Below are 22,611 nucleotides of genomic sequence, written 5' to 3' on the forward strand. Positions count from 1 at the left end.
AGTGTATGTATGTTGTTTATTTGGTTTGTTTGTGTAGGTAGTATGTAGCAGGTGGTGGGGTGGGACAACTATGACGGTTCAAGTTTTTGAATTTCACGGTTTAGGGCGTTCAGTGTATTTGCAGTTCGTGGAATATGTGTCCGAGTTTAGGTATTCAGGTAAGTAAACGTTTGTGCTTTTAATATAGACCCCTCCAAATATCCCCAAATCATCTGTAATGCCCGTGCCCTTGCCCAGCAATCAAGGAGCCTCAGTCCTCACCACTAACACTAGAGAGTGTGTCTCATATAGAAGAAAGGATAACAAATACACACAGTAAAGTGCAATTTCCCTTAAGAGCACACAGAGATCACAGTCAGTCAGGGGCTGGTTGCTCCCTTGCTCTCCAGGTCCCCAATGAGATTCCCCACTGGCACAGCTATAGGGTCCAGATCTCAGCCTAATTGGCAAGCTAACATCCAGTACCTCTCTGTCCAACCAGTGCTTCATGTCCCTGCCCATGTAGCTCACACACACTCACACTCTGAGGTATTTATGCAACTTCACAGACACTCTTGGGAAAGGCTGACACAGATTCTCCAGCTGTGCCCCTATACCCAGACTATATGGCAGTAATTCCTGCCACTACCAGCTAATAATTATCAGCTACCCAAAGGCCCTTAAAAGGGTGTCCAATTACTACTGTGTAATATTATCCAATGGTAGTGTAACTAAGCAATCAAGGCTTATTGGAAGGGCTTAGTACAGGATCACTTATAAGCATGCAATGTACTCTAGAGCTTAAATTATCTCTACATAAACCAGCCACAGTTGAAAAGGGTTTAAAATATTTAATAACAAATACTAAAAACACAAGACAATACTACTACACCACAGTGCTATTCAAGAGTTCAGAGATCAAACAAACTTAAAATAATTCAGTAGTACAGTTCTGACATAACAGAAAAACATTTAGTCTAAACCTTCTAGCTATTTCTACAAGAAAACACAGTGCTGAAATCCTACTTACATACAGAGCATAAGGCAGTGCTGATGAGTTGGATATCACGACAAAAATGCTTTCAGTCTCTCTCTGATCAATAGTTTTTAAAATCACTAACAAACATTTCTGCTTGGCCCTCCCAGATTACATCACATTTTACACTTGGGTCGCCCAGTATACACATTACATTATTTTGACACTTAGCCTGGGGTTCCCAGGCCAACAGGCTACATTATTTAGCAAATTAACACCTGCTCAGGAAGCTACAACAATAAAAGACATTTCACATGTACACTTTAGTAATTATTCCTTAAGGTAAAACAATAGAAATAATGTGTTAGCCCAGACAAACTGACTCCAAGCTCTAGAGATCAAAAGGATAGATTTGAAATAATTTTAACTTCAAAAGGAAGATTTGAAATGCTTGACTTAGTTTTCCTTACAGCAGATGGCAATGTTGCTACAATCTTGAAGTTCAACATTTTACAGTATTTTCTTTCATTTAAGAAACAAGATTGTATTTTACATTTATATTTACAAATGCCATAATTATTTATCAAATTATATTTGACTAGGCTGGCAGCCTTCATCCATCTTTACCAGGTCTTCACATCTCTTCACCCATCTCTACCCAATCTTCACACCCCCCCCCCCAAAGAACTCAAGCTAGCTTTTCAAGTGACCCATAAGAAACGCCGCTTGAGAGGGTTAGGTCTGTCTGAGTGTACCTCACCCCATTCCCTGTCTTGAGAGCCCATCTGCATTGGCATTGCTAATCCCACTGCGGTGCTGCACTGACATATCATATGCTTGCAACCCCAGGCTCCATCTTAGCAACTTGGCATTTTGCTGACTGGCTCTATTTATCCATGTTAGAGGGTTGTGATCTGTCATTACAGTGAATTTTCTTCCATACAGACAAGGTTGAAGTTCCTGCAATGCCCACAATATGGCTAGACATTCTTTTTCTGCAGCTGCATAGCATTCCTCCCTGGGTTGGAGCCTACGATGGAGATAAACCACTGGGTGCCTTTTCCCCTCTGAAGAAATCTGGCTAAGTATAGCCCCCATCCCATGGTTCGAAGCATCCACTTTCACAACAAATTATTTGCTGTAATCTGGACTGGCTAACATAGGGGGTCCTCCCAAAGCTTCTTTAAGCTTCTGGAATGCCTGCTCACATGCTGGGGTCCACACTACCTTATCTGGCCTGTTCTTTCTTGTCAGGTCTGTGAGGGGAGCTGCTATGGTACTATAACTGGGGATGAACTTTCTGTAGTACCCTGCTGTTCCTAAAAATGCCCTCACCTGCTTTTTAGTAACAGGTGCAGGCCATGCCTGAATGGCTTCCACTTTGTTCTGGCCTTATCTTACCACTCGCCACTCTATGTCCTAGGTAGGAGACCGCTGCCATACCCACCGGACATTTGCTCGACTTAATGGTCACCCTGCCCTATGTAGTCTGCCCAGCACCTCCCTGACATGATGAAGGTGCTCTGGCAAGGAATGGCTGTAGATGGCAATATCATCTAGGTATGCAAGAGCAAACCCTCCTGCTCCTGCTAGGAAATTATCTACCAGCCTCTGGAAATTTGCTGGGGCATTCTTCATCCCAATGGGCATCTTTGTGAACTCGTACAAGCCAAAAGGAGTCACAAAGGCTTTCTCTCTAGCACTGGGAGTCAAGGGCACCTGCCAGTAACCCTTGGTAAGATCAATGGCTGTAAGATGCTTAGCCCCACCCAGCTGCTCTAGGGCCTCCTCTGTCCTAGGCATGGGGTAAAAATCAGACTGTGTCTGACTATTTAATTTCCTGTAGTCCACACAGAATCTGGTGCTGCCATCCTTCTTTGGCACCAGCACCACTGGGGAGGCCCAGGGACTGCTGGACTCTTGAATCACCCCTAGTTCCAACATCTCCTGTACTTCCTCCCTCAGAGTCTGTCTGACACTCTCAGGCACCCTATATGGGGCCTGTCTAATAGGCCTTTGGGGTCCTGTATCCACCTGGTGCTATACTAGGTGGGTGCACCCAGGTTTCCCAGTGAACATGTCCCCAAATTCCTGCAATACTGGTCAGATTTCTCAAATCTGGGTAGGAAATAGCTGCTGGGACATTGCTATCCCTTCCACTGAGGTGTCAGCTCGAGCCTCACTGAGGAGATCAGTCACCAGATCTCCCTCAGACTCCTCCTGCACTCCACTGCAAATGCTCAGCACAAGGGCCTCCCTATCACGGTAAGGTTTCATCATGTTAACATGGTACAATTTGTGCCCCTGCGATCTGCCTAGCAGTTTCACAATGTAGTTAACATCACTTTTCTTACCACCTGGTAGTGTCCCTCCCATGCTGCTTGCAGCTTGTTGTGTCTGACAGGAATGAGAACCATTACCTGCTGCCCCACAGCATACTCTCTAGCTCGAGCATTCCTGTCATATCACACCTTTTTCTGTTGTTGGGCTTCTGCCAGGTTCTCCTGGGCCAAGCCCATGAGTTCCCTAAGCCTTGTCCTGATGTTTAGGACGCATGTCACAACAGACTCCTTGTGAGTCTCACACTCACCTTCCCACTCATCTAGAATTAAATCTAGAGGTCCCCTCACCCTATGCCCATACAGCAACTCAAATGGTGAAAAACCTGTGGATTACTATGGAACCTCTCTGTAAGTAAACAACAGATGGGGCAAATATGTGTCCCACTCCCTCTTAGACTGCTCTGCAAATGCCCATAGCATGGACTTCGTTGTAGAGTTTAACCTCTCAACAAGACCATTAGTCTGGGGATGGTAAGGGGTGGTCTTCATGTGCTTCACCCCACAAGACTTCCACAGAGAAGCCAGCAGGTCTGACATGAAATCAGCACCTCTGTCAGTCAGTATTTTTTTTGGTAAACCTACCCTGCTGAAAATCTCTAACAAAGCATTTGCTACCTTCTCCGCCTCAATGGAGGACAAAGCCACTGCCTCAGGGTATTGTGTAGCATAATCCACTACCACTAGGATATACTTCTTCCCTGTGGAACTTGGGGTACTCGGAGGACCCACAATATCCATAGCTATCCTCTGAAATGGCTCCTCAATCACAGGCAAAGGCATCAAAGGAGCTCTCACCTTGTCTCCTGCCTTGCCTACCTTTTGGCACTGCTCACAGGTCCTGCAGTACCCTGTTATATCTCTGGAAATTCCAGACCAATAGAAGTTCTGCATAATATGCCTCTTTGTACATTTTATGCCCATATAATCTGGAAAGGGAATATCATGGGCTATGGCTAGCACCACCAGATGGTATGCTCTAGGCACTAAAAACTGCTGTACTCTCTCACCTTCTAGCCTTCCCTCAGGGGTCCACTCTCTGTATAGTAACCCTTTGTCACAGTATACAGATTCCCCGTTCCCTTGAGAATCAGGTGCCTCCCTAGCTACCTGCCTCAGGCCTTGCAATGTAGGGTCTGAGAGCTGAGCCTGTCTCAACTCTCTCCTTGTAACCTTTTCCAGCTCCCCATCCACAGGAAGTCTGGCATCCTCTGGCAGTGGTAGCTCACTGTCAGCCTCGGTACTACTACTCACCTCTACTTTGCAGTCACAATGTCCAAGGGACCATCAGTACCCACAAGCAGCTGTGGCTCACCTTCAGTTTCACTGCTACAGAGTTTCTCCCTCCCTGAAGTAACCACCTCACCAGTCCTGGCTGCAAATATGCAATCTGTCTGGGTCTCACCCAGACTACCAGACCCACATGCTTGTCTCCAAGCCTGACTGCGTACAACTGCTCAAGCACAGGGTACTGCACTATCAAAATCATTCCCTATCAGGACATCTGCATGTATATCCTCAAACACACCTACTTGCTGGCTTCCTTTTCCACCCTCCCAGTCATGGTGAACCCTAGCCAAATTTATTTGGAATAGGATTCCTCCTAAAGCCCTGACTGGAGTAGACTGCCCAGGCAAGTAGTGCTCTTCCGTAACCATTGCAGTCTTTACAATAGTTATATCAGAGGCTGTGTCTCTCTTGGCAATGGCCGCTTTGCCATTCACTACAATAAGATATAGCCTCTGGTGGTAGTTTGGTACCCTTGTTGTCCCAAGACAACCTACTATTGGCATTTTGTCTTTCCCACTTACTGGCTCCCTCATCTTTGGTTCCCCACCTTGCCTCCATAGACACCTGCATGCCACATGGCCCCAATGGTTGCATTCAAAACATTTAATCCTAGCTCCTGAATGTGTATCTGGACTAGTGGCTACCCCTGCCACAGGAAGATTCTGTTGGGGTAGTCTGTGTTGCCCACCATGGGTTCCTTTAGACCCATGAGCAGTACTGGGGGTCCCCTTCTTGTGCAGGGCTGCCCTGCTTGCCAGGTATAGGTCTCCCTTCTTCCCCAACTCATCTGAAGTAGCACATTGTCTATCAGCTAACCAGATCCTCATGCCCTCAAGCAAAGTGCTAAGAGCTTGTTCCCTCACCAAAATGTCTGCCAGCCCTTCAAAAGTGGTGACCTGACATCCACTCACCCAACTATGAAAATAAGTGCTCAGTTCAACAACATATTCACACACACTTTTATCTGCCTTGTGTCTATGCTCACAAAACTTTTTCATATAAGTTTCAGGTGTTAGCTTAAAACATTCTAAAAGACATTTTTACAGCAGTATGATCAAAACAGACAGCATCAGGCATTTTTGACAAAAAAGTTACAGGTTTCCCATGGACTAAGGGGGTCAGGAACCTTACCCAGAGCCTTTGGTCAACACTATACAGTTTGCATACCCTCTCAAACATATGAATGAAACTATCAAAATTATCCCCCTTTAAATTTTGGAAGAAATTTACTGACCTGTTGTGCTTCTGGGGTCCAGTTACTCCCTTCCCCATTACCTCCATGACTCTGGCGAAGAGTCAGCATTTCCCTCTCATGCCTCCTCTGACGCTCCTTTTCTTCAGCTTCTATTGCCAAATACCTGGCCTCCAACTCAAGTCTCTTTAGCTCCAGCTGTATTTTTAAGTCCACTGCAGAAAGTTTCAGCTGTCCATTCTCCGAAGATATTGCATCTCCACTGCCAGTCTTATTGTCCTTCGCAGAAAGGTTGAGCTGTCCATTCTCCCAGGATATTGCATCTCCACTGCCAGTCTGATTGCCCTCCTGGATGCTGTTTTCTGATGCAGCTGTAACCAAGGCTGTAATCAGGTCTGCCTTAATCAGATTTCCATGCACCAGTCCCCTAGCCTGGCACATCTCCACCAGATGGCTCCTTGTCAGCTTTCTATACACCTCTACTGACATGCTGCCTGCCCACCCTGACTAACTAAGCTAACAAAAGAAATAAAACAATTGTGATATGAACTCTGAGTATTCACTGAGTGGCTGATTTAGAGAACAAAACACCTTCAGAGATCACTGTACATAAACAACAGGATTCACTCTACCCACACCACTAAAAGCCAATTAGTATTTGCCAACTAATTAATATGTGATGTGGATATTCCACTAATGCCCACCAATTAGTATGTGTAGTGGATCCCACCACTGCAAACCAATTAATATGTGACACCCGTGCCCTGGCCCAGCAATAAAGGAGCCTCAATCCTTACCACTAACACCAGAGTGGGCGTCTCATATAGGAGAAAGGATAACAAATACACACAGTAAAGTGCAATTTCCCTTAAGAGCACACAAAGATCACAGTCAGTCTGGAGCTGGTTGCTCCCTTGCTCTCCAGGTCCCAATAAGACTCCCCACTGGCACAGCTATATGGTCCAGATCTCAGCCTAGCTGGCAAGCTAACCTCCAGCGCCCTCTCTGCCCAACCAGTGCTTCGTGTCCCTGCCCACGTAGCTCACACACACACACACACACACACACACACACACACACACACACACACTCTGAGATAAGTATTTATACAACTTCACAGACACTCCTGGGAAAGGCTGACACAGATTCTCCAGCTGTGCCCCTATACCCAGACTATACTGTAGTAATTTCTGCCACCACCAGCTAATAATTATCAGCTACCCAAAGGCCATTAAAAGGGTGTCCAATTATTACTGTGCAATATTATTATCCAATGGTAGTGTAACTAAGCAAATAAGGCTTATTGGAAGGGCTTACTACAGGATCACTTATAAGCATGCAATGTACTCTAGAGCTTAAATTATGTCTACATAAACCAGCTACAGTTGAAAAGGGTTTAACACATTTAATAATAAATACTAAAAACACAAGACAATACTACTACACCACAGTGCTATTCAAGAGTTCAGAGATCACACACATCACACATAAACTTAAAATAATTCAGTAGTACAGTTCTGACATAACAGAAAAACACTTAGTCTAAACTTTCCAGCTCTAGCTATTTCTACAAGAAAACACAGTGCTGAAATTCTGCTTACATACAGGGTATGAGGCAGTGCTGATGAGTTTGACATCAAGACAAAAATGCTTTCAGTCTCTCTGTCTGAGCAATAGTTTTTAAAATCACTAACAAACATTTCTGCTGGGCCCTCCCAGATTACATCATATTTCACACTTGGGTCTCCCACAATACACATCACATCATTTTGACACTTGGCCTGGGGTTCCCAGGCCAACAGGCTACATTATTTAGCAAGCTAACACCTGCTCAGGAAGCTACAACAATAAGAGACATTTCACATGTACACTCTAGCAATTATTCCTTAAGTTAAAACAATAGAAAGAATGTCCTAGCCCAAACAGACTGACTCCGAGCTCTAGAGATCAAAAGGATAGATTTTAAATGATTTTAACTTCAAAAGAAAGATTTGAAATGCTTGACTTAGTTTTCCTTACAACAGATGGCAATGATGCTACAATCTTGAAGTTCAACATTTTACAGTATTTTCTTTCATTTAAGAAACAAGCCTGTATTTTACATTTATATTTACAAATGCCAGAATTATGTATCAAATTCTATTTGACTAGGTTGGCAGCCTTCATCCATCTCCACCCAATCTTCACATCTCTTCACCCATCTCTACCCAATTTTCACACCATCAAGCAACTTCTGCAATTGGGGGAGGGGGAGACAGGCACAAGGGAATTGTATGTATTACTCTAATGTTACTTCAAATATTCTTCTTTCTTTCGGCTTTTCCCGCTTAGGGGTCGCCACAGCGGAACTCCGGTCCACTAATGATTGGTGGTACATTTTTTCGGTGCCGAGGTGCCAGCTCGATGCCCAACCATCAACGAAGGCACACCCATTCACGCATGTCTTTCGAACGCCACTCCACCACGGGGAGGACATGCAGATTCCACACTGAAGGTGCTCTAGCTGAGAATCGAACGGGAGAACCTCTTGCTGTGAAGCAACAACACTGCCGCTGCACCACCGCGGCTTCATAATGTTACTTCAAATATTAATAGATATGTTTTGCCAACACAAAATCCTTATGGAGGTAACAGTAGACACCAGGATCTTTTTATTATGCTTAATCACTTAAAAAGTTAACAGAACAGCAGGTTTTTCAGTCCATAAAAATAAAGCTCATTAACAGCTCGGAGCTTTAGTTCACCGAGTTAACACAGGAGTTAACAGAGAAATGGGTCTTGCATCATGATATACTTTCAAAACCAGATTGATTAGAAAATGCATCACAAAGCAAGACCTGTCTTCAACTAAGCATTCTATCAATGCAATGAACTAAATTTAGCTCTAACTTTTTAATGAACTGCTTTTGGTGTCAAGGGCACAAGGTCTGAATATTTTTACTACCTTGTAAGTTGGAGGCTATGTCTGTCAACAACTATGCTCAGACCTTACAAACAAAGCTGGGAAGAACACTAGATGACACCAGGGAGACTTTTTAAGTATTACACTGACTCACATAAGTTAACAGATCAGCTGGAGGACTGAAACTCTAATGCCTAGTATTGTTGCCTGATTGTAATTTATGAAGGGCAGCAAAAAAAAAAAGAGGAAACACCAAGAACATTCTTTAAACTAAGTAGCAAGTAAGAGGTGAAATGGTGGGGTCCGTGTGTGTGTGTGTGTGTGTGTGTGTGTGTGTGTGTGTGTGTATGTTTGAATGTGTGCAAGTGTGTGCAACAATGCAAGAAGGTGTGCTTATGCCAATGTGATGCACTGGCCATCAGTGGTGATTACTGCAGGAAAGTGCAGATTACACTAGTGGTAGCACCATGCATTTCAGAGACATTCCAATTAGCTAATCATGAGGTCTTTCCTTGTTCTGCTTCTGTATCTCTGAACTGCATTTTCGCAACCATGGAACAGACCCTTTTGGCCCCATCTCTTAGCGCCCATAGAGGGGTTCTTTCACAATCCCAGCCATGTTTTCTACCATTGCTAAAATCACAGTTGATCAGATCATTTTGCATAACAGAAAAATGGGTTACTGTATAGTGATCTGTGACATACATTCTAGCACAACTTGTACTTGTTCTCTTAGTCTCCTTTCTTTTTATGTGAAACTAATGGCAAGAGTCTTAATAGAGCTGAGATTAGAAGAATAACAATACTCCTCCCCATAAAAAGAAACATACATTTTTTAGTCATCATCCAGTAGCAACTACAGACTAAACAAATATTTTATTGATAAATATCTCTCTGCATATTAATCAGGACTAAGTGGAATATTTTAAAAATGGTCCTCTAAAATATTAGTGTGTGTGTGTGTGTGTGTGTGTGTGTGTGGGGGGGGGGGGGGTCAGTATCTCCTCAACTATTAGAATTTACAGTTGTGATCAACAGCACCCGTTTTAAATTTATGATTCTGATGGCCTAGCTAGATTCATAAAATAATCCCAGAAGGAAGGTACCAAATACAGTTCAATGCAGGAATATCAGTTTTTAGAGCGAGTCTGAAACTCAGTATTATTCTAGCCATATAAAAGACATGCATTGCCTTATAACACTCATTTTCCTGTTACTTGCAAAAAAATAGCAAACAAATACATTTCCATGACTCTGTGATGTTCCTACTTGATTCCCGTGACTGCATGTACTGCTAATATTCTGCACAATGTCCCATCCTTATTAAGATTTAGTATGGAACCTTGAAGCCAGTAGATGTCTGGCTATGGCTTTAAGGTAGCCAATAAACTAAAATGGATTAAAAATGCCAGATGTGCTGCTTCTGTCATTTGCACAATGTAGCAATCTGTTAGAACTAAGGTGAATTGCAGGATATATGCCCTTTGCAGATCTGTCAGACTGGTGTCATTTGTATACCTTACAATAAAACGAATGAACACAACGTACTGGTAGTAGTTTAATGCAAGGCTTTCAGGTATAAAACCCTTCCTCAGTGCTAAACAAAACAAACTTGTGAAACCATTTTATACATGATTAAAACATCACACAGCCAATAAAAAACCTAGCATAATTAATCAATTAAAACAACATATATTAAAATCACACATATATTTTGTTGTTTTAATTGATGAATTATGCTAGGTTTTTTTACTGGCTGTGTGATGTTTTAATCGTATAAAATGGTTTGACAAGTTTGCTGTTTTAGCACGGAGGAAGGGTTTTATACCTGAAAGCTTTGCATTAAACTACTACCTGTATGTTCATAGGTTCATAGGTGTGTACTAGGCTAATGGCACTGGAGCCTTTACAAACCTAGCCCATAAGATCACCCTGGCATCGTGCCACCTTACCTTAGTTCCCAGTGCCTCTGTCGAGTAGAGCCACTGGAGTGATCCCTGGGGTGAATTTTCTATTTCCCATCCACTCATCAAGATTTCTCTTGAAGAGGGCCAGTGAGGTGCTCTGCTTGACATGTATGAGAAGCCTATTCCATAGTGTGGGCAGTCTCTGGGTTATGAACCTGTCCCTCCCGCATGTTCTGTTGATTTTGGTAATGAGGTTGAGGTCTCTGGAGCATGTGGTGCTGTGGGATTGGGATTTCTTTAGATGTAGCATTTCTAACAGATCTGGGTCAAACATTGGTCAGACATAGCTGGGTCAGACACGTTATCATGTTTGTTTGTTTTATTGTATGTATATTACAAGTATTACTTTATTCTAACTTTGAATATTGCTTTTGGTCTTATGTATATCTGCCAGGCTTAGCTTTCAAAAGCCCCCTGATTTTGCAGAACATTCCTAATTATGCCTCTGTTTTTGCCCTGTCCCTCATAAAATTTTTGATTTTCTGGATAATCACACAGGATTACTGTTAGTCAATAATGCAAGACATTAGAGTCTCATAGTTTTTAATTCTTCAGAAAATGTAATTTAAAAGTTGCATCTGATTTTGTTCATTAATTTTGCTTTATCCCTGATATTTTAGCTAAATTGGCCATACTAAATGTATTACATGTACAAATGCTTTGGTAATTTTTTGCAGATCTGTCAGAATCACATACCAGATGTATCAGTTATGTTAAAGGTGTTATATGAATGTCCTTGATTATATCTGCATCATAAGTTTTCTTCTGGAGCTTTTCTCCCCAAGACTTCTCTGAAAATGAAGAGTTCTCAGTTGGGCATTCCTAGTTAATAAGTGTAAATAAATACCTACATATATACATGCATACATAAATTTATAAGGAAATAAGAGATAAATTTAAGTAGACAAGTTAGTGCATTCAGTCTAAAACTGGTGCTCTCATATGTTTGTTTATATACAGTAAGACTCACCATACTGAACTGGAAAAGATCAGCTCTTCTCTGCTTCTCTTTAAAGCCATCTGCTGATGTCTGGAGCTGGAAATTTGTTCCAAGAGCACCACTGTTTGTCAAAGTTATAATCCGTGAAATTGTTTCCCCCACCACGTGAGCACCAAAGTCAATGAGGTCTTTATCTACTGCCAGCTGTGGAAAAGAAATAACATCAAGACTTTTTGAGGCACACAATAACGTCATAACATTAACAAATATTGTCCTACTCACAGTTCATCTAGTTCAATTCACTCTTACCAAAAGCTATTACAAGAAAACATATATTCAGGACATTTTATTCACAAGCAAATAAATACATGCATAAATAAATAAACTTGTTACAGACACTACAGATAATAGCAGAGATTAGGATAACTTAGACGAAGTTAATTAAAAACACTCATGTTTTTTTTTTTTTTTTAGCAAAACTATTCTGTCCATTTCAGTAAAACAACAGATTTCTATTAGTTTTGTACCTGATGATTACAAAAGTAAGTCAAGATGAATTATAGAAGATAACAGAAAAATGAATGTTATATAGTTACCATAATGCTAGAGCCATGTTGTCATCCTCTGTCCATCTCAACATGTGGGCTGTTGGATCTGATGAGATCCAAGGCTGGCACTTCAGAATCATTGGCTCTGAAGCTCCATCTCTTCTCCCATAATGCCCTGCATGACTAAATCTCTTCAGATTGAGTTTTCCCAACCAACATCTGACATGTGCATAAAGAATCCCTCTGAAAGAAACTGACGTCTAGACCAAAGGGTCTCAACAAAAAACTTCAGACTTGCCTTCAAGGTCTAGCAAAAGCCATAAAATACAAGTGACAATTTAGAAGAGGGATAGCGAGAGAGAGGAAGAGATGGCCGAGATGAATGGAAGGAGTATGCATACAGCTTTTGTATCCAATGTTGTCTTTTCCATCTGCCTCAGACTGTGTTCAGGTGATATCAGGACAGAATATATACCACAAAATGGTGTAGCCAAATGAAATCCTAGATCTGGAATATACTGTTTGGCATCTACTTTTTCTGAAGTAAAAGCCAATAACAAAGGGATCTGGCTGAGTAAGTTTGCAGATGACTGCAAAATCGAAGCAGTTATTGAATCCCCAAATGACTTAGCCATCCTGCAGGAAAAGTTGTCTCAAATAAACAACTGGTGCAATTCATGGAATGAAACTAAACTCCAAAAAATGCACTACTGTACCCTTTGGGAAGTCATCTACTCCAGGGAACTACCACAATGACAATACATCCCCTAAGAGTTCACCTAGTTGTTTCATATTTGGGAAATTATCTGGACAGTGTCATAATTTTTGACCAAATTTATCTACTGTTGTAAGAAGTCATTCCATATTGCACAACTTTTAAAAAAGGGATTGTGTCTAGAGCTAGGGATGTCATTGTCCCGTCTTTACTCAGCCCTTGTTAGGTCAATCATTGAATATAACGCCCCCTATCCAGACACATGCAACAATGGGAACACCCATAGTGATACGTTACTGAAAGAATCCATGGTCTAAACAATATGCCCCCACATGGACTGACTATACTCTGTATCCTACGGACTACTATGAGATGACCTGTATCTTGGAAACAAGGTATCCTTCGACTGATTATTGATGGACTTAATGCATATCAGCAAGCCAAACAGCATCATAGATTCGTAGACTATCACCAGGCTAAAGACCAGGAGGGGGGGGGGGCTTTCTAAGCCTAGCCAAGTTTTTCAAAAAGAATAATGGTGCCTTGTAGTCAAAAAGGACATTGAGTGCCAGGCATTTATAAGCTACCTCTGGTCATAAGGGACTGGGGTGCCAGACCTGATGTAAATTTCCTATTTCCCATCCACTGATCCAGGTTGTACTTAAACTGGGTAGTAGACGAACTCAGCTTCATATGGATTGCAATCCTGTTCCATAGGAGGGGCAGTCTCTGGGACACATATCTCTCTCTCTCCAGCATATTCTATTTAAGTCACAGAAAATAATTTAGGCTCCCAGACCTTGTATTTCTGGTACTCTTTGACTTACGAATATGTAGGAGATTCATAAGTGAAGGGTTTGCAGATGCCTTGTACGCCAGGCATAGATCACCCCTCAGCAATCTATATGAGACTGAGAAGAGGGAAAGTTCTTTAAGGTGCTCTGCATAAGTCAGGTTTTTTACACCTTGTATTCTTTTTGTAAGGAATTTCTGAGGGTGCTCTAGTTGCTGTATATGCCTGGTCAGGTACATACCAAAGGGAACACTGTACTCTATGACTGGTCTGGTAAGAACAGAGTACAGTGCTATAATGACCTCTTTGGACCTAGATGCCATGCTCTTACTTATCAGTTGCGCAACATAAAAGGATTTCCTCACCACTGTGGCCAGGTGGTGGTCGAAGGTAAGGCTACCGTCCATGTGCATACCCAGATCCCTGACCACTGGGTTGATTCTTAGGGGTGTATTATCAACATGATAATTAGACAGGATGGTTGACTTCCCAAACGGAGCAACTATGCATTTATTAGCAATGAGTTTAAGACCGTGGCTTTGGCACCATTTGTTAGTCAGAGATAGACCTTCTTGAAGAATGCTAGCGTCTGCAGGGGAGTTGATGATAACTCCCAGCTTGCAATCATCTGCAAACTTAGTTAGCCATAAACCTTCAGCATTTGCTTCTAATCCAGAGATGCTGATGCCAGAAAGGAGAAGACCCAGTACCAAGCCCTGGGGGACTCTACTAGTGACTGGCCTCTTGGTGGAGGTAGCCTCACCTATTGTGACCTCATGGGTCCTATCAGTGAACCAGTTGGCTATCCAGCAGGTGATAAAAGGGTTTATACCTAAATTAGTGAGCTTGTCTATAATGCCTGAGTGGGAATTGTATCAAAAGTTTTAGCCAGGCCAAGGTAAACTGTGTGCACAGTCTTACCTTCATCCAAAGCTTTGGTAACCCTCTCAAAAAAGTCCACCATATTTAATAGGCATGACCTTTCTTTAACAAAGCCAAACTGTGATGGTTCTAGCATTTGCATGTTTCTTATGTCCTCAGTTATGTCCACGATGATTCTATCCATAGCCTTACATATGAGGCTGCTAAGCCTTATGGGCCTGTAGTTACCTGGTTCACTGGTTGGACCTCCTTTGTACAGGGAAATGACTATAGCCATTGTCCATTCTTTGGGCACAAACCCTTACTGAAGGCTCCAGTTGAAAAGTGATTCAAGTGGACCACAGAGGTCATGTTTCATGCTATTTATTAAACTTCCCAGGATGATATCAGGGCCCATCGATGCAGTGTTTTTGGCCTTGGAAAGTGCATTGATGAACTGTTCCCCAGTAATGGCTGAGGGTGTTGTGTTATGTGTATTTCCTTTGGACTACTGGGGGGGGGGTTTGAGCTGAACTTGTCAGCCAAAAGGTTAGCAATAGCATTCGGCTTAGTGTGGGTGATGCCATTTACAATAAGCTCTACGCATTATTGTGTATTTCCTCTGAGGTTAAAGACATAGCTGTCCTTTGCCTGAGAACATATTTTTTCTTCAAATTTGGCCTCTGAAATATTAATTAACCCTCTTAGCTGCCTGTTTAGATTGGTCAGGGCTTTTAGAATGCATGGCTTTGTTCCTCCTATACTTGTCCAATATTTCTTTTCTATTGTTGTATAACCGAATGATACCATGACACCACCAGAGTGGCTTGTCTTTTGAGTTTGTCTTATTCTTAATACGAGTGGGCACAGCTCGCTGTATACGGCTATCAATATGGCTGTACAGATATTGTGGAAATAGCTCAGTTAATGCTACAGTGTTTACTGGGTTTGGAGGTTCTTGGAATTTAGCTCAGGTGTTGCATAGTAGACAGATGTTAGACTTGGAATAGTTCTAAAGGTTTTTGGTTTTGCTAGATGCTCGGATTTAATTTTTATTTCAAGTGATACTGCTTTATGGTCAGATCTGATGAGCGAAGATATTTCATTAGGTGAGAAACATTGGCCCCCATGTTTGTGACTACAAGGTCAAGGATGTTTGTACCCCAGGTAGGAGAATTGACTAACTGTTGAAGGATGTTGGTATTAACACAGTTTAGGAATTGCTGGGCTTGTACATTAGAAATGGTATAGGATTCCCAATCTACAGAGGGGAAGTTGAGATCCCCCATGAATACCATATTAGAGTAAACAGTGAGGGACTCTAGTACAATGAGATAGGTAACTAAAAGCACGAAAATGGAGCAGGATACAGGAGTAAATAAAATTTATTAAGCGCTTTCGTCAAATATTAGGATTGACTTCTTTAGAATACCCAACAGTCAGCAAGACCATCCTTTTATACATACAACAATTAAGCCATTGATTGAATACAACTGAATAATTGAATAATTAAGCATACAAATGTTTAAAGACAGACTCCCTTGTTTTCTGAATTGTTTCTTTACCAGTAAATTTAAATAATATAAGCCATTACTTAGTACCACTGTAAAAAATGTATATATGTGGTAAATGTGTCCCCTAAAACTAAATTACAAAAAATGCCAGCTTGTAGGTATAATACAAAACTATCAACTGTTTTTAGAGAAAATATGAACATCATATGTATAAATATGTGCAACAAGCAATATATACAATAAAATATGTTTAATAAAAACCCAAAATGTCTTGAAACAAACAATTAATGTCAGTACTATAAAAACTTACATAGAAATGAAAAACAAGGTCATAGTGTACACCTCATTAAAATAAAAAGTCTGCTTTAAGTTTTAAATAACTGGTGAGGGACACCATATCGTTCAAACCTGGGCTAGTAGTGGCATTAACTCTAAGTTGCCACATAAGTTCTCTAAATTCAAGGAACCAGTCACTGGGTCCCCCTCTCTCATCCATTACTACCCTTTCCAGATGACACTGGAAACCTCAACCAAGGTACTGTATGTTCCATTTTAAACAACCTTGAAAAGGATAGTTTGAAAATGAAGAAATTAGAAACAGAAAACCAGTACCTTAGGGAATGCTTAAAAAGGGAACAAGTTCCCAAAGGGTTTAAGGTACTGGCGTTTCCCTAATGGGATTTTAAATGGCTCTGAACTGCATAAAGACTTGGTTTCACTATTTAACCGACAAGGTTGTGAGTTACTACAAGTTTTAATAAGGGACAATGACAAGAAATTTGAATTGTTGCAAAACTCTGAGTAAACTAGATGCTTTGTTAAAAAATGACATTGATTTTTGTAACAAACATAAGGAGTATAACGCTGTGTTTTTTTAACATAGATAAGATTGTTGAGAAAATCAAGGTGAAAAAGAGTAAAAAACTAGATAGAGATGCCAAAGACTATGAAGCAGGTGTAGCCTACCCATTAGTTTCTAATGGAAATACTAACAATGTACAACTGCATAGCGATGTTAATAATGATGTTTTTGATGAACCTACTGATGACTTGCAACCCAGTGAAGGCAACCACCCAGGTCCCATCCCTTTAGGTCAAACCCTAAGGAGATCGGAGAGGATCCAGAAACAAGGTTATACCCACAGGAGACAATCCAGTGTGGGTTTCCAGGGGGACCAACAACATTTACCCCAGAATTTTTCTGGGAGGGGGAGAGGGAGACGGGTGAATTGGCAACAGACAAGACAGGGCAAGTTTTAGACAGCAACAGTGAGATTTCCATTATTTCTAATGACCATCAGGACTTCAAAATTTATAATTTAAGTAACATAGAAGTTACAAAAGATTGGGCAAACTTGTTTCAGAAGGGGTTAAATTTTGTACCCTATAAGGAATTCAACATGGAAAAAACAATCCTTGACATCATGCTTTATACTAGAAAGCTAAACCTGAGTGTTTATGTAAGTGAAACTGGGAATAGTTACCAGTTACCAGTTGGGTGCAAAAAAACAAGCACTTATAACCCCCCACTGCATCCCACTTTACAACTGTTCCAAGGCATTTGCACTAAGGAAATCAGGGATTTAAATAGGGTGAATGAAAATAGTAAACTGTACAATTTAACTATGGAGGAGACTATCCTTCTAGACAGTATTTCTAACAACAGACAGATCAGAGTCATGAAACCTGACAAGGGGGGTGGTTTAGAAGTCATGGATCAGGAAAGGTACATTGACTGTATGCTAGAACATCTTCTTGGTGACGGATATGCACAAATATCACGCAATGAATTAAACATCGCATATAGTCATGTAGACATGGTGCTTTTCGATTTATTTCTTAATAACCAGATATCTGAAGAAGAACTGTTTTTTGCACACAGAAACATCTACGGATCCCAACGATATTTGGGATCCCAAAAATCCACAAGAACATCTCCCACCTGCCATTAAGGCCCATAGTGGATGCGAAAGGTTCCAAAACTATTAGTATTGCCAAATTTTTGGACCACAAGTTAAAAAACTGAGTTGAGTTCATTTTCCCATATTATAAAAGATTCTTGGGACTGTCTCAAAAAAATCAGACGAGTTTTTTGACAGTAACATTATTTTTTTAACTATTGACATCAAAGATTTATTCAATGTCATCCCACATTCGGAAGGCATTGAATTGTTCTATGATTTTTTGAGCCAACATACTACATTCTCCCATACCACGTTTCTTACACTTAGGACTTTAATGGAATTAGTCCTGGAAAATAGTTTCCTGATTTTTGAGGGACATCTTTTTAAGCAAAAATCAGGTATTGCTATGGGGGCGGCTTGTGCACCAGTTTTTGCTAATATTGTCCTGACACAATGGGAATTGTCCCAAGTTTTCACATCTGAATGGATGACATACTGTACATTCTATGGGCAGTACCTAGATGACGTCCTTATTTTCTGGAGGGGGGACCAGGAGCAGTTGTCTGAATTCCTACTGTTTCTCAACTCCAGTACTACCTTTCTGGAGTTTACCATGGTAACTCATATGGAATCCATTACTTACCTGGATATACAGATTTCCAAGGATCTGGAGAACAACCAGTTTTATTCTAACATCTTCAGGAAACCCATATACTCAAACACCCTTCTTCATTTTGATAGTGGACATCCCCTTCATCAAAAAAGATCATTAATAAAAGGACAAGGGGTGAGATTGGCCCGCATGATCAGCAGAATTGATGACTTTTACAAGGAAAGAGATGTTTTATTGGGTATGTTAGTCAACAGGGGGTACCCTGAAGAATTTGTGATACCTTTACTTGAGGAAGTATCCAAAAAGAGAGTGGAAGGTTATTTCTACCCACTGTTGGGTTTGGACATTTCTAGACTCTGTGCACCTTCGGAAAGTAGGGTTTTGACAACTGCCCCATTTTAACATGGGCTTATTCTTACATACAACTTACAATTCCCTTTGATATGGGACATATTGGTGAGAAACTGGTTCATTCTTATGAGCGACGAGACCATAGGAGGGAAGGTGGGTGACTCCCCTGTTATAATTTACAAAAAGGATTCCAACATTAAGAACCTTTTGGAGTCCAATAGTAAGATCATAAAACCTGGTTTTGGGAAAATGACAAAATGTGGGCACTGCACTCAATGCAAACACGTTAGAGTGCGACAGAATCTTTATTAAAGGTTATGGATGGGTAAAAGTCAACCAGAATTGTAATTGTGCGAGTAAACAAGTAGTGTATGCTGCTACATGCCAGGCGTGTCCTGGGTTTTATATTGGCAAGACCAAAAATGCCTTCAGGACAAGTGTTTATCAGCATACATATGATATAACTAAAGGCAACACCAAAAATGCCCTGGCAAAGCACATTAATACATTTCCAAACCACAATTTCAAGTTTATCATTCTGGAAAGGGTAGTAATGGATGAGAGAGGGGGACCCAGTGACTAGTTCCTTGAATTTAGAGAACTTATGTGGCAACTTAGAGTTAATGCCACTACTAGCCCAGGTTTGAACAATATGGTGTCCCTCACCAGTTATTTAAAACTTAAAGCAGACTTTTTATTTTAATGAGGTGTACACTATGACCTTGTTTTTCATTTCTATGTAAGTTTTTATAGTACCGACATTAATTGTTTGTTTCAAGACATTTTGGGTTTTTATTGGACATATTTTATTGTATATATTGCTTGTTGCACAGATTTATACATATGATGTTCATATTTTCTCTAAAAACAGTTGATAGTTTTGTATTATACCTACAAGCTGGCATTTTTTGTAATTTAGTGTTAGGGGACACATTTACCACATATATACATTTTTTACAGTGGTACTAAGTAATGGCTTATATTATTTTAATTTACTGGTAAAGAAACAATTCAGAAAACAAGGGAGTCTATGTGTTTAAACATTTGTATGCTTAATTATTCAACTGTATTCAATCAATGGCTTAATTGTTGTATGTATAAAAGGATGGTCTTGCTGACTGCCAGGTATTCTGAATAAGTCAATCCTAATATTTGACGAAAGCGCTTAATAAATTTTATTTATTCCTCTATCCTGCTCCATTTTCATGCTTTTAGTTACAATGAGATAGGTAGTATAAGTTACATGGGACATGGAGGGGGACCTGTGGGTTGCAAGGGCATGGCATGGCACCCTGTTAATGGTGAGTTGCATATGTACCAGTTCCAGTGGGTCATACACTTTATCTAGTCTGCATGTGAGATTGTTTTTTTCCCATACACTTTTACTGAATTATCACTTGTGACACAGGCAAATTTACATTCATATAAAAGTAATCACAGTATAATTAACATAACAAACATTTTACTTCACATATATTACCATATAGTGTGAATATTGTATACATTATTCAATTCCTGCCTTTTTTTAAGCAAGAAACATCTTTATTAAACCATCACTTTCTACATAGACAATTATACATTTATAGAAATGAAAACAAACCATACTGACACAATCCTAATTGCAAGCATTTTACATCACAAACCATACTGACACACTACCAGTTGCAAACATTATACATCACTTATAATTTACCCAATTTTTTTCAGTCAAACATTACATAGCTCATTTAAGTCCTCCTGCCTTTTAGACCTCATTTCTCTCTTGTATGTATTCTTCCCACACTTCTCATTTTTTTCCTGTGCAGTTTGCTCCTACCCTTTTCTAAATATCTCTGTTCCAGTTATTTTATCTGTTACTATATTCACTACTTCTAGTATACTTAGTTTAGATTCTGATTTCCATTTTCTAGTAATTGCTTTTTTTGGCAGTCACCATTATTAGACACAGCAAGGCCATACCATGCCTAGGCAAGTCTGGTTCTGTATCATAGCTTAGAAAAATCACCTCCCTCATCAGACTAATATGCCCACTCAGCATCTCCAACAGTGCATATTGCAGGAAATCCTTAAAGTCCACCAATTCACCTCACTTCCAGAACATATGTTCCCAATTACGTCTTTCTTCCCCATCTCACCTCCAACATTTGCAGTCTGCCTGAGGAAAATTTCTCTGGAGTCTACTTGAGGTATAGAAATATCTATGCAAACATTTCCAGGCAAAAATCCTAAATCTTCAAGATTTTGTTGCTTATTTGGGAGACATACATATATCCTCCAATTGTTTGCTTGTGAATTGCTTATCCAGTCTCTCTTCCCAATCCTTTCTAACCTCCTCTGATTGATCCTTATAGTTATACAATATTTTATATGCTCTACTAATTATTCCTTTTTTAACGGCAGCTTCTGTTCTAGATTCTAATAAAAAATTCTACCAGTGCTGGTCTTTCATTTAGGACCCCCTATTTCTTTCTCTTTGCCTATACTTTGATATCAATCCCTGACAGGGAAGGCAATCTCTAACCTGCATCCCAAATAAATTATTGGCGTCTTCCCATTCTATCATCTTTCCCTCTCTAGTTATTTGCTCCCAATACCTTGGTTCCTTTGCCAGTTTTCTCCAATAAATTTCAGCCCCCTGTTGTCTATTGTCTGTATCACTAATTGCAGTCATCCCTTTCAGCAGAATCTCCTTTCTCCAATCCAATGTTGGTTTAGTTCTTAGAATACTTTCTGCTACTTTATGGATATTAATATGCTGTACGATTACTGTTATTCTCTGTAACGACCTGCATCCAAAATTCCAGTCTCTCCTTGTTTCTTGAGCTTCACTCCTGTTTCATAATCATCCCTTTCCACTTTGAAATATAGTTCTCTGCTTCTGCTATGTACAGCAGTCTTAACTCTGTAGCTCTGAAAGACCCCTTCAAATTGGGTAAACCCAATCCGCCCTGTTCAACTGGAAGAATCAGCTTATTCCACTTGACTCTTGCCATTTCCCCTCATAGTTAAAGTCCTTCATCTCTTTATTAATTCCTATCCACAATTTCTCCTGTGGTTGATAAAAATATGCCTGACCTGTGTATAAGTCTAAAGGAACTAAAAACATTTTAACTGCTTGTATCTTATTATCCATATCCATATAACAATGCTTCCATTTTCTCAGTTTTTGTATTATCTTTTTAGTTTCTTCCCATATATCCTTAGCTGCCACACTAGAATAATTTTAATCCATACTCCTAAATACTTCATTTTATCATGTTCCCATAAATATGGATATTCCTGAACTAATTAGTGTGTGGGTACCTAATTTACCACTATTGCCTTTGTTTTAGTTTCATTAATTTTGTATCCCGAAAAGATCTGAAACTGTCTCAAAATGTTCCACAACACTTTAATGCCTCTTTCTGGTTTTGTCAGGTATAAAATAATATCTGCAAATAAAGTCAGCTTTTCTTGACTACCATACCAATTATATCCCTGAATTTCTGAGTTTCTTATTTTCTTTGCCAGTGGTTCTAAATATAATGCAAATAATAAAGGGGAAAGAGGACACCCTGTTTGATTCCTCTGCTCAAGCAGAAATTATCAGAGAGGAACCCACCCACTTTAGTGTTCGCCAGTGATCACTCATATATCCTCCTAATCAACCTTATTACTTTTTCAGGAAATGCAAATGCTTCCATTGCTCTGCTCATAAAGTCCTACCTTACTCTAGCAAATACTTTCT

General features: G+C 40.3%; 1 protein-coding gene across 2 annotated transcripts in view; it reads right to left on the reverse strand.

The window, feature by feature from the left end:
• Nucleotides 1-22,611, reverse strand: part of CFAP74 (cilia and flagella associated protein 74) — a 3,161,205-nt gene that overhangs the window by 1,578,151 nt on the left and 1,560,443 nt on the right. For both annotated transcript variants that reach the window (XM_044062943.1, XM_044062944.1), the window contains exon 16: nucleotides 11,616-11,789. In XM_044062943.1, coding sequence (XP_043918878.1) covers nucleotides 11,616-11,789 — 174 coding nt within the window. The remainder of the gene's footprint in view (nucleotides 1-11,615; nucleotides 11,790-22,611) is intronic.

Source organism: Protopterus annectens, chromosome 2.part1 (genome assembly GCF_019279795.1).
Source record: "Protopterus annectens isolate FY-2018-M chromosome 2.part1, PAN1.0, whole genome shotgun sequence".
NCBI lineage: Eukaryota > Metazoa > Chordata > Ceratodontiformes > Protopteridae > Protopterus > Protopterus annectens.